The 12,693-nt window shown below is 47.0% G+C and overlaps 1 protein-coding gene across 1 annotated transcript in view; it reads right to left on the reverse strand.

Annotated features, from left to right (window-relative positions):
• Window positions 1-10,960, reverse strand: part of SLC1A7 (solute carrier family 1 member 7) — a 51,711-nt gene extending 40,751 nt beyond the window's left edge. Inside the window, exons 1-2 of the mRNA XM_004001990.6 lie at window positions 10,675-10,960; window positions 2,506-2,585 (exon numbers count right to left, since the gene is read on the reverse strand). Of these exons, the coding sequence (XP_004002039.3) occupies window positions 2,506-2,585; window positions 10,675-10,851 (257 nt within the window). The 5' untranslated portion in view covers window positions 10,852-10,960. The remainder of the gene's footprint in view (window positions 1-2,505; window positions 2,586-10,674) is intronic.
• Between the last annotated feature and the right edge of the window lie 1,733 nt (window positions 10,961-12,693).

A 12,693-nucleotide genomic window follows, 5' to 3' on the forward strand; every position in this document is an offset into this window, starting at 1 on the left:
CTGAAGGGCCTCCTAGTTAGGTTAAGGGTCTGAAGTTTATACTAAATGCCATGGGAGCCATTGAAGGGTTTTAGGTGAATGAATGGCATGGCCGGATGGGCTTTTCATGAGACCGTTCTGGACGCCAGGTGGAGAACAGATGCTACTGCTGAGTCGCTTCAGTCGTGTCCAACTCTATGCGATCCCATAGACCGCAGCCCACCAGGCTCCGCCATCCCTGGGATTCTCCAGGCAAGAACGCTGGAGTGGGTTTCTATTTCCTTCTCCAATGCATGAAAGTGGAAAGTGAAAGTGAAGTTGCTCAGTCGTGTATGACTCGTAGCGACCCCATGGACTGCAGCCTACCAGGCTCCTCCATCCACGGGAATTTTCAAGCAAGAGTACCAGAGTGGGTTGCCATTGCCTTCTCCGGAGAACAGATGAGAGGGGAACAAAAACCCAAGCCTGGAGACCAGTGATGTCACAGCGGAGTCTGCACCTGTGGTGGGGATGATGATGGGTTCTAGTTGTGGGGAAGAATCAGCTGGAGTTGCTGATGGATGAGCTGGGGTGGGGAAGAGAATAAACACAGAGGCTTCAATAACTGGGTAGGTGGAGTTGCTGCTTACTGACAAGCAGAAAACAGGAAAAGGAATGGGTTTACAGGGTAAAATGTCATGTTGATTACGCTAAATTGAAATCCTCATGAAATATCAAGTGGCAATGTCCCAGGTGGCGCAGTGGTAAAGAGTCCGCTTGTCAATACAGAAAATGCAGGAGACATGGGTCTGATCCCTGGGTCAGGAAGATTCCCTGGAGCAGGAAACGGCAACCCACTCCAGTATTCTTGCCTGGGAAATTCCATGGACCGAGGAACCTGGTGGGCTACAGTTCATGGGGTCTCAAAGAGTCGGACATGACTGAGCACACACATACACACACACAGTGACAGGTAGGTAGTTTGAGTAATTCTCAGAAGAGAGGTCGGGGAGGGAGAGCTATAAGCTGGGCTTATAGGTGGTATGTTAAAGCCATGAGGACAGATGAGGAAAGGCCTGAGAAATTGCAACATTCAGAAGTTGATTAGAGGCAGATGAGACTGGGATGAAGGGGCAGAGAGCAGACAAAGCTAGAGGGAGTAACGTCATAGGGAGGAGTGTTTTAAGAGGGAAAGAGTGACCAACCATTGTATCAAGTGTATGAAATGTTGTGAACAGGTCATGCAGAGCAAGAACTCAGAGTGTCCTTTGGATGTAGCAATAGGGAGGCTACTGGTGACCTTGACAGATTCCCTGACTCAGCGAATGACTCTAAAGATGCATGAAGAGGAGGCAACCACTGAAAAGGCTTGAGGAGTCAGGGAGAGCTTCTGCAGGGAAGTGGCCTTTTAGCAGAGCCTTGAAGGTTGAGTCCTGAGAGACCCAAATGCTGCCTGCATGAAGCTAAACTGAGCTTGGCAAGGCTCCTACAGGCAGCAGAAAACACCATTAGCTGGCCTTTTAGATAATGGGGGACCATTATCTCTGTCACCCTAGAGGGGCAAGGAAGAGGAGCTGGCTCCCTCCTTAGCAATACGGAGGCTGAGAAGGCTAATGACCCTGGCCAAGGGGATAGAGCCCCCTACATCCATGCGCCACCTGAATTCAGGATTCAGAGGCTTGTCCACTTTCCTTCCTGCACACAAGTCCTAGGAGGTGAGGGTTCTAAACCCATGGTCTCAGACTAAAGGGTTCTTGGACACCATCTGGAGCCACCAACTCATTATACAGCTGAAAATTCCAAGACCTAGAGAGGACCAGGGCGTTGGTCAAATTCACCAGCACATCTGTGGTAGACACCAGGTGACCTCCAAGGATTTGCACTGGCCCTCACCCTAATGGGTAAAGACTGAATGCTTTAACCTGGCATTCAAAGTCTTTTGTGATCAAGAACCCATTCTCCAGCTTCATCTCCCACCTGTCTTCCCTCAAAGCCTGTGCTCAGTCCTTGAATGTTTAGCAAATAGACAGCCTCCAATAGTCCTCACAGCAACTTTTTGGAGTAGGTGTTTTTATTCTTATTTTACAGATGAGGAAGCTGAGGCTCAGAGGAGTCTGACAACCTGCCCGAGTTTCTACAGCCAGTACAGCCCACAGCTGAGCCAGGATATCGTCTTGTGATCGTCTCCAAGGTCACCTTTTCCCCACGCCTCGCTGCATTCACCACCTAGAGCCTCTCCTTGGGAACAGGGCCTGAACTCCCTGACCCTGAGCTACCCTGGAGTCAGGTCAGTTTCTAGGACTCCAAATCACTTGCTCAAGTCAATAAAGTGTCCACTGAAAGGGATTGAAACAATGGGTGCCGCTGAATGAGCCACACTCCAGCAGCCCGTGCCACCGCCTACTTCCCGTAAGGACCCTACAACCATGCCATCCAGAGCCTGCAGTCCAGACACCCACCGCAGGGGCAGGGCCCTGACGGAATCTGTACAGAAGCCTCTCCCGGAAACCCCACCCCAGCCCTCCCAGCCGAACACCTGCCCCTCACCTGGAGACTACCAGTGGAAGGATCAGCATCTTCAACATCCTCATCAAGAGCTCTCCCGGAAACTGGAAGTAACTAATTTCCTGAAAACACAGCAAGAGCTGAGGTTAGAGCAGACGATATGGGCTTCACAGTTAGTTTACAACCTCCAGAGCACCATTTCACCCATATTCTCCCGTCTAACACATGGACGGCAGAGTCCGTGGAGAAAACACTGGCTCTGGAGCCAAACAGGCTTGGGTTCTAATCTTGACCCCCTGTAGGTAGCTTTGTGGCCTCAAGCAAGTTACTCAACCTCTCTGAGTTTTTCTCGTCTGTAACATGAGGGTCCTAACCATTTCACAGGGCCACTGGGAGGCTTAAATGAGAAGGTGCACATAGAGCACTTGGCAGAGAGCCTGGATGAGAATAAATGGCTAGTAATCACATTAAATCATCTCTCTCCCCCAACTCTGTACATTCATCCTCCTAGCCTTGCTCCAAATCTGTCTGAAATGATGATACGTGGCAAGAGGGCAGGGTTGCATACTGTTCGCTCATTCACTCAGCCCAAACTGGACACTCAAGAGTGAACGAGGCAGTTTCTGCACCAGAGAAGTTGTCGGTCTACTTTATGAGAACACTGACTCATAAACAGACCACAGCATTCTTGAGTCAGTTTCCCTTCTGAACTGGGTCCCCTCACCCCACATTTTCACGAATGCTTACCAGCCCTTTGAAGCAGGGCTCACATTTACAATGCTGAAAGACAGAGAATCAGATTGGTTGGTGAGACACCACTCTGAATTAAAGAGCCCTTCCTGGGCACAGTTCTTAGAAGCAGCTTCCTCATAACCTGCTGGTTTCCCCCTATCTGGGGGCCCTTGGATTAGAGCACCAGGTCCTTGCCCAATCTGCTGTCTCCAGAGTAACCGGTCACATAACTGGAACATGATAACTGAAGAGGAAGGTGCCCTGAGGGCCAGTTAAGTTTGAATGTCAGATAAACAACAAATATTTGTTCTTTACTTATACTAAAAATTATTTGTAGGTGATTTTTTGCTTTTGTTTGTTTGTTTTGCCCCAGCCACACAGCTTGTGGGTTCTTATTTCCCCAACTAGGGATCAAACCCGTGCCCCCAGCAGTAGAAGCGCAGAGTCTTAACCACTGGACCACCAGGGAATTCCTTTCTTCATTGTTCATCTGAAATTCGAATTGAACTGGATGTGTTCTTTTTAAATTTAATTTAACTCAATTTTGTTATTTCTGGCAATGCTAGCTTGAGTCCACTTTCCTCAGAGGGTAAGCTTGTGGGTGAGGCCAGTACAAGACTTTGAAACAAACACCATATGACTTAAATTTTTGTACTTATAAATATTTTTTGGTAAACCCAAAGCCAAACATAGCTTTGGTTACTGGTCTGATACTTTGAAAAGCCCAAAATTATAGAATGTTGGTGCTGAGAAGGGGTTTTAAAGATCTTCTAGTCCAGCCGCTGACTCATTTTATAGATGAGAAAGCGGAGCCAGGAGAGGGAGGTGATTTGCCCACAGAGTGAGTTAGCACAATAGTGCAGGACAGAAACAGGGCCTCCCAGTCCCCTTCCACTACGATTTCCAAAACACCTGAAAATCTACTTTTAAATATATGCCCATTATGACTTTGTCTTTTCAATTAATTTTAATCCATGTATATTGTTGTTCAGTTGCTCAGTCATGTCCAAATCTTTGCAACACCATGGACTGCAGCATGCCAGGCTTCTCTGTCCTTCTCTGTCTCCCTGAGCTTGCTCAAACTCAAGGCCATTGTGTCAGTGATGCCACCCAACCATCTTGTCTTCTGTTACCTGCTTCTCCTCCTGCCCTCAATCTTTCCCAGCATCAGGGTCTTTTCAAACGAGTCAGTTCTTCACATCAGATGGCCAAAGTATTGGAGTTTCAGCTTCAACACCAGCCCTTCCAATGAACACCCAGGACTGATCTCCTTTAGGATGGACTGGTTGGATCTCCTTGCAGCCCAAGTAACTCTAGAGAACTCTCTAGAGTTGAACCACAGTTCAAAAGCATCAATTATTTGGTGCTCAGCCTTCTTTATGGTCCAACTCATACATCCATACATGACTACTTGAAAAACCATAGCTTTGACTAGATGGACTTTTGTCAGCAAACTAAAGTCTCTGCTTTTCAACATTCTGTCCAGGCTGGTCATAGTTTTTCTTCCAAGCAGCAAGCGTCTTTTAATTTTATGGCTGCAGTCACCATCTGCAGTGATTTTAGAGCCCCCCAAAATAAAGCCTGACACTGTTTCCATTGTTTCCCCATCTATTTGCAGTGAAGTGATGGGACCAGGTGCCATGATCTTTGTTTTTTGAATGTTGAGTTTTAAGGCAGATTTTTCACTCTCCTCTTTCGCCTTCATCAAGAGGCTCTTTAGTTCCTCTTCACTTTCTGCCATTAGGGTGGTGTCATCTGCATATGTGAGGTTATTGATATTTCTCCCTGCAATCTGGATTCCAGCTTTTGCTTCATCCAGCCCAGCATTTCACACAATGTACTCTGCATGTAAGTTAAATAAGCAGGGTGACAACATACAGCCTTGATGTACTCCTTTCCCAATTTTGAGCCAGTCTATTGTTCCATGTCCGGTTCTGTTGCTTCTTGACCTGCCTACAGGTTTCTCAGGAAGCAGGTAAAGTGGTTTGGTATTCCCATCTCCTATATATTCTTTACTTTAGATAGCACTATAATGAGACGTAAGATACTCAGGTTTGATCTCCAGGTCGGGAAGATCCTCCAGAGGAGGGCACGGCTACTCACTCCAGTAGTCTTACCTGGAGCATCCCCATGGACAGAGGAGCCTGGTAGTCTACAGTCAATGGGATCACAAAAGAGTCAGACACAACTGAAGAAACATACCACACAATGATAAAAAACAGCTGTTCCTCATCCATCTTTATCCTCAACCCCAACTTCCCAGGAGTGACCATCCTCAACGGCTCTAGCCATTTCTCCTTTAGTATTGTTATTTGTAAATAATATGGTTATAATGCTATTTCCAGATATATCTTTTTGACATCTATTAACTTCCCTGCCATGACAGATGAGGGCTTAGTTCTTATTCCCTTTTTCCTCCTATCATTTCACCATTATATCGTTTTTTGGTTAAACGAATTGCCAAGATTTAAAACTTTTGATCACAACATATTGCTCACTGTTGAACCAACCATGGCCCCCTTTTGTACAATCTTCATTTACTTCCTGAAATTAATAACTGACTGAGTTTTCATTTACCTTGTTTTCTGTGAACAATTCATTAGTTCCTTCAAAATGCTTTAACATCTCTTTTAAAATGCCTAACAATAATATTTCCTATATACTCAAACACGTGGGCCCCTTTTTAGGCTCCTGGGGCCTCAGTCCAAAAGCTCTCCATCCTCTTTTTCCAGGCTGCGTAGACTGCTGTCTAGGGCAGTGGTTGTCACGGGCCTCTTCTTTGGGACTTTGTCCTGTCTAGGATCCCTTCTTTCCTGGATCCTTGTCTTCTTCGTTTGCCTCCTTGTTCTGCTGGAGCATCTTCTTTGGTAGATTCCTCAGTAAGGGCAAATGGGAGAGAAACTTCTGAGTCTTACATAGTTCTTTAGTCGCTAAGCCATGTCCATCTCTTTCTGACCCCGTGGACTGTAGCCTGCCAGGCTCCTCTGTCCATGGGGCTTCCCAGGCAAGACTAGGAGTGGGTGCCCATTTCCTTCTTTAGGGGATTTTCCCGACCCAGGGATCAAACCCGCGTCTCTTATGTCTCCTGCATTGGCAGGTGGGTTCTGTACCACTAGCGCCACCTGGGAAGCCCCTTACATAGTAAAAATGCCTTTATTGTACCTTTACCTCTGATAATAAATTGGCTTTATATAAGATTCCTGGCTTGAAAGAGTTTCCCCGCCAAATTTCAAAGGCATTTCCTTTTTGTCTTCTAGATTCCACCATCACTTAAGATGTTTGAAGCTATTCTTACTTCCTATTCTTTACACCGTAGGTGTGTGTGTTCTAAGTTGCTTCAGTTGTGTCTGACTCTGTGTGACCCTCTGAACTGTAGCTTGCCAGGCCCCTCTGTCCATGGGATTCTCCAGGCAAGAACACTTGAGTGGGTTGCCATGCCCTCCTCCTTGAGATCTTCCCGACCCAGGGATCGAACCCATGTCTCTTATGTCTCCTGCATTGGCAGGCGAGTTCTTTACTACTAACTCCACCTGAGAAGCCCATTCTTTACATTAGACCTGTTTTATTCTCTCAGAACCATTTTAGGATCGTTTATTTATCTCTAGCCTTTTTGGCAATTTCCATGGTAATAGACCATGGTATGAGCATCTCTTCTTTTTAAAAAAATTCATAGTACTGTGCTTATACCTTTCACTTCTGAGAAATAGTCTTGTTTTCTTTGTGAAATTTTTCTCTCCACTTTTTTCTGTTAGCTCTCTTTAAAACTTTTATTAGTAAGTTGAATGTTGGACATTCTAATTTTCTTATATACTCTTTTTCTATTTTCATCTCTTTTTGTTTTACTTTCTGGAGTAGCAGCTTTATCTCAGCTATTGACATTTTTATCTTGGCTCATCTACTTTTAATTTCCAAAATCTCTTTCTTATTATTGAATTATTCCTTCCTTCTGCATGCTGTTCTGTTTTATAGTCACTATATGTTCTCTCATATTCCTGAAGAACTTAAGAAAAGGTTAGAAAATGTTCTTCCACTCCCGGCATTGCCCATGCTTTACTAGAGCCCCTCGGCGCCATTTGTCTGGTCTCGCTACCTTCCGCATTAGCAGGTTTGAGTTTGCCTTCTGCTTATGTGTGAGTGTGAAGCACTAAACCCCTGTATGAATGAGTGGAGCTTGTCAACTGAAGGCTCCTCGAGGAAGACTGATGGGTGAGGATCTGGTGGTTTCACTGGGGGGAGGATTCTCCTTCACGGCAGAATTTGGAGGTCTTTCCTCTGAGGCTTCGCTGAGAAGTCCCTTTCTGCTTCTGGCGAGGTGCAGGTGTGGCTGTGCCTAAGCCCCGCTGACAGCAGTCACAGGTGGGCCCCACACTCGAGACGCAGATGTTTGTTCACTAATTCTCTTGAAGCACGAGCCTCATCACCTCCCCTCCCCCAACACTGACAGGTGGGCCTAACATCTCTTAGTCAAGCTTCTCTGGTTCCTTGTGTCAAGCAGGGGGATGGAGATAGTAGATAAGGAATCCCCTGATTACATGAACTGGAAGGGACCTAGGGGTCTAACTGCTCCAGTTACAAAATCCTAGCCAGCATCCCTGATTTCAGCAGCATACCTGACCCTTGCCTCCTGCAGCACCCTGTGTTTTCAAGTCCTGAGCCCTTCTGGAGTTTTCCAAGACAAGCTCAAATGGTATCTGCTTCTGTGGACACAGAATTCAGCTTTCTGTGCTCTACTAAATGAGAGTATTCAGCTCCATCCACGTCTCATCTAATGTATTGTAATTCCTCAACTTCTTTCTTAAGTGTCTCCTTTTGTATCATCTTTGTTCATGGGAGCTTATATCTTTAAACAGCCCCATTGCTACAGTTTTAGTGGTATCCCAGAAAGGAAAGAAAAATGGGTACAATTACAAATTCACCATGGTTTAACTGGAACTCTCAAAATGATCTATGTTTTTAAACAAGATACCCATTTCCAAAGATAAATCCTGTAACTTTGTAAGTTCTTTTCACAAATAGGACATTCTATCCCTTTGCGTATTGTTTATGATTTTTGCCTTGTTGCATAAGCTTACAAAATAAGGGTTTGGTTTCTGAGTCACAGGCAGAGATCAAACAAACAACTCCTGGATTTCAAAGTAAGATGCTGAGAAAGCCAATTCCTGCAAAATAATTGTTCTAAGACTCCACATCCTTCCTTCAGTTTATCTGGCAGGTTAATCCAGACCGGAACACGTTTGCATTTCCAAACAGATGGGGAAGGCAGCTTTGGCAAAGGAGGCCCCAGATGAGTCTGGCTTTTAATAATAGGCATTCCAATTTGTTTTCACAAAATAATCTTCCTGCAAGAGATATATTTTAGCTGCTGAAGAAAATTAAAGTGGCTTGCAGATTGTGCCATTGCCAGTTTAATTCAGCAATTAGTTGAGTGTTCTCTCTGTGACACTTAGCTAGGCTCGCATTTTGGATCAAGAAAGCCCATGCGATAGTCAACAAGTCAAAATTTGATGGGAGAAATAGATTATTCACAAATGACTCTGAAGCAAGACTGCCAGTGGCTGGGCTCCAGTGGAGGGATGAGCCTGGGGTGAGTGTGGGAGGAGAATGTAATTTCAGATGTGGGCAGGTCTGGAAAAATTTCTATCAGATTTGGGATATATGAGGTGGTTCTTGGTAGGACCTGGACTTGTAAGTAAGGGAAGGAGGAGTGAAGTAACGCTCACTAAGCGCCCACTGCATCTGGTCACTGATGACTCCCTGTTTACCCTTCCCAGCAATTCTAGCAGACATATAGTCCCACCCCCTCCATTTTGCAGATAAGGAAACTGAGCTCCAGAAAGGAAATAGGATTTTGCCTATGGCCACACAGCCATTACTAATAGAGTCCAAGTTCAGAATTCTCTGCCTCCAGAGTCCACGCTTCTCCCTAAATAACTGACAGCAGTTTAACAGTGTCACTATCATAATAGTGGGCTCGATTCCCAGAGAGGGATGTTTTCCTTCTCCTGGATGATGAAATCTGATGCCTTGAGACCCAGTTGTAGAGATCATATTAAATATCGCTGAACTGCAGAGACAGGAATTCTATGAGATAGGGAATCTTCCAGAAAGCCACTGACAAAAACTCTCTCCTTGACCAAACTTTGGACAGGTTATTCTGAGTCCTCTTTTCAACTGAGCCTCATCCTTGGGCTGTTTCTTCATCCTGCTTCACCTATTTGTAGCAAAATTCCTGCTAAGTCAATTTAGTGAGAAGCCTCCGACTCTGCCTTCAGCAAGCATCTTGTTAGTGGGTTTAGCAAGAATCCCCTTACCCTACCCTTGATGTCTCTTCTTAGTAGGTGTCTGTTCACTGACCTCTGCACTGTGCCTGTCAGCTGAAAATCCCCAGCTGCCGTTGTTGTATTTGGAGTTGCGCCTGATCATTCTCCCGTATCGCCATGGTCTTGACACCTATCACAATAGCGCTGAATAAAGTCCTCCATACCATTTCAACAGCATCATGATGGTTTTTCCTTCAGCACCATGAGAGTCCCTCCCTATTCCACGGGAGCTGGGTGCTAACTGAGAAAAGGGCCCTTCCTCAAGCAAGTCGTCATCACCCTTGCTGTTACACAGGCCAGAGCCCTGAGGGCCTACCTTTTCTCCCCGTCCCCCAGCCCCGCATGCAATCAGCCACCACATCCTGGAGCTTCTCCTTTGGGAAGCTGTTCTCGTATCTGCTCTGTCCATCCCCACTCTCATCCCTTCATTGCCCCCTGCCAGGCCTACTGCATCCTCCACTCAGCACCAGAGGGATGTCTCCAAGCTCAGGGCTGACCATGTCACTGCCCTGCTCAGAGCTCCTCGAGGTTGCCCCACGTCGCTGCTGGGTGATAGGATCCAGAAGCCTGATGGCCTTTGTGCTCCAGCCCCAGCCTCACAGTGTCCAGCTGCTGTGAATAGTTTGCTCCGCTCCCCCTCACAAATCTTCCATGCCGCTCTCTCTCACCACTCTGCCTAGGATGCCCATGAACTGCTTTAGGAGGGGTTCTCTGCTTCGCACACTTATAGACTCCATTCCGCATGGACCAATTCTGCAGACACGAACTTGGGCAAACTCCAGGAGATGGAGAGGGACAGGGACACCTGCCGTGCTGCAGTCCATGGGGTCACAAAGAGTCAGACACGACTTGGTGGCTGAACAACAACAGCAGACTCCATTCTTCCCTCCCCCACAGCTCTTAGCCTGCGGGTACTCTCACAAGGCACCCTTGCCTCTCATTCACCTGGGGATGCCAGTGTGCAGCCACTTCTCACACGCTTGTCCTGCAATGCATATCCCACTCCACTTTACAAATGAGAAAACTAGGACCCTGAGAAGAAAAGTGACTCACCCACTGTCACGTCACCCGGGAGCCATGGAGTGGGAACGTGACCCCAGATCCCTCAGGCCCACCCAGCCATCTGAGACGGGGACCCATGATGCCCCACGTGGCTGACCTGGGGTGAGAGGCGCCGGGTCCTCAGGAAGAAGCCAAGGAGGCAGCCCACGGTGACAGAGAGCACAGACAGGATGAGCAGTCCATTCCGCTTGCACACGTCCCTCCCACGTGCCAGGATGGCACCCAGCACCATGGCGAGCCCAGCCTGCTGGCCCGGGGCACAGCACCATTCCATGCACGGAGGCCAGCCCAGTCACAGGGTCCTGGCTCTGGCTCCTCAGCAGGCAGGTGGTTGGGGTTGCTAAGCGCCAGTCGCCAGCCCCACAGCCATGGCCTGTGTGGCTGCCCCAGAGGGAAGCCACAATCCTATTACCAGCTGCATCATTAGGAGCTAGGAGCAGATTAGAGCCTGGGAAATTAGAGCAGGCCACGTGGTTGGGGGTTCAGACCTCAAAGCCAAGTGCTCGTCTTAAAGAGGGGAGATGACCAGGAGCTGGTGGGAGAAACCAGAGGAACGTTTGGTTGGTTTGAATTTCATTTCTGCTTCATTCCAGAAAGAACTGAAGGCAAGACAATAAGTAGCAGTAATAAGCAACAATAAACTAATAATAATAGCTACCTAGCAGAGCTAACAGTCACCAACATTACGCATTCACTGCATGCCACGTGCTGTTCCAGGTGCCCATGACTTGTATTACCACATTTAATTCTAACACCAATCTCAAGAAGTAAGTACTTTAAGCATCATTTTACAGATGGAGCAAAGAGAGGTGGGACAAAAGGAGACATGCTGTGTGGCAGGCCTGTTCAAGTTGTGTTATCTGTGTGAACCACTGGGAATCATCCCAACAGCCCCAGGGTTCCAACCTTCATTTTACTGAAAGGGAGACTGAGACTCCAGGGAGCCAGAGTCCCTTGGCCACAGGCCTAGAGCTAGTAAGTAGCAGAGTGGAATTCATTGGTTTGGTTTCCACCACATGAACAGGTGGATGGGTTTGCTGGTGCTTCCCAGTATTGTAGGGAATGTAGGATATTTTTTGTAAATTTTTTAAAAAAGTAATTAATTTGGGGGGTTTGCACTGGGTCTGCATTGCTGTGCATGGGCTTTCTCTAGTTGCTGCAAGTGGAGGCTACTTTCTAACTGTGGTATACAGGCTTCCCATTGTAGTGGTTTTCCTTGTTTTGGAGCACAGTCTCTAGAGCGTGGACTTCAGTAGTTGTGGTATATAGGTTTAGTTGCCCTGTGTCATGTGGGATCTTCCTGGACTAGGGATCAAACCCATGTCCCCTGCATTGGCAGGCAGATGCTTAGCCACTGAACCACCAGGGAAGCCCAGGAATGTAGGACCTGAGTCCAAGGAACCTGAGTTCAAACTTAGGCTTTGCTACCCATTACCTTCAGGGTGCTTTAAACCTGAAGCTGGGAACCCTGGAGGAGCTCAGTGCTTATTATTTTTTAGAGATAACAATGTCCAAGGGATCTACATTCAAGTCCCAGCTCTGACACTTGCTAGCCATGTGATCCAGAACAGCCATTTAATCACACAGGGCCTCAGTTTCCCCAGCAAAACGGACATAATAATCACCATGTACTTCCTTAGGGCTGGTGCAACATTCCACTCAGAGCGCATTCATGAAAGCAGAGGTGAGCTGTAAAGTGCCTGGCAGGGAGAGGGCTCTCAGGATTATCATCTGTATTCAGCATTATAGATAAAGGTGGTTTTTGTTTGTTTGTTTTGAGGGGGTTTGTTTATTTATTATTATTATTATTTTTTATTTTTTTATTTTTTTGCTATTTCTCGTGGCCTGGCCTGCCCTTTAAAGCCAGAGGGAATTAACGCTCTATTTCACTAGGAGTCTGTAATCTCATTAGGGGCAGTCAGGTGACAGCAGAGAGCTTGGGTCTGTGGGTCTGTGGTGGGTGGTGTGTACACAAGTTTGCCTCCCCTGAAAAAGGTGACAGGGCCCAAGGAACTGCCAGGGGTCTTGGGGGAGGGCACAGTGGTGCAGGCCCTGAAGCCTTGGGCAGAGCCCCCAACAGGGAGGGGACCCTCAGGCTCCGGTCTCAACCTGCTCT

This window comes from Ovis aries, chromosome 1 (assembly GCF_016772045.2).
Source record: "Ovis aries strain OAR_USU_Benz2616 breed Rambouillet chromosome 1, ARS-UI_Ramb_v3.0, whole genome shotgun sequence".
Classification (NCBI taxonomy): domain Eukaryota; kingdom Metazoa; phylum Chordata; class Mammalia; order Artiodactyla; family Bovidae; genus Ovis; species Ovis aries.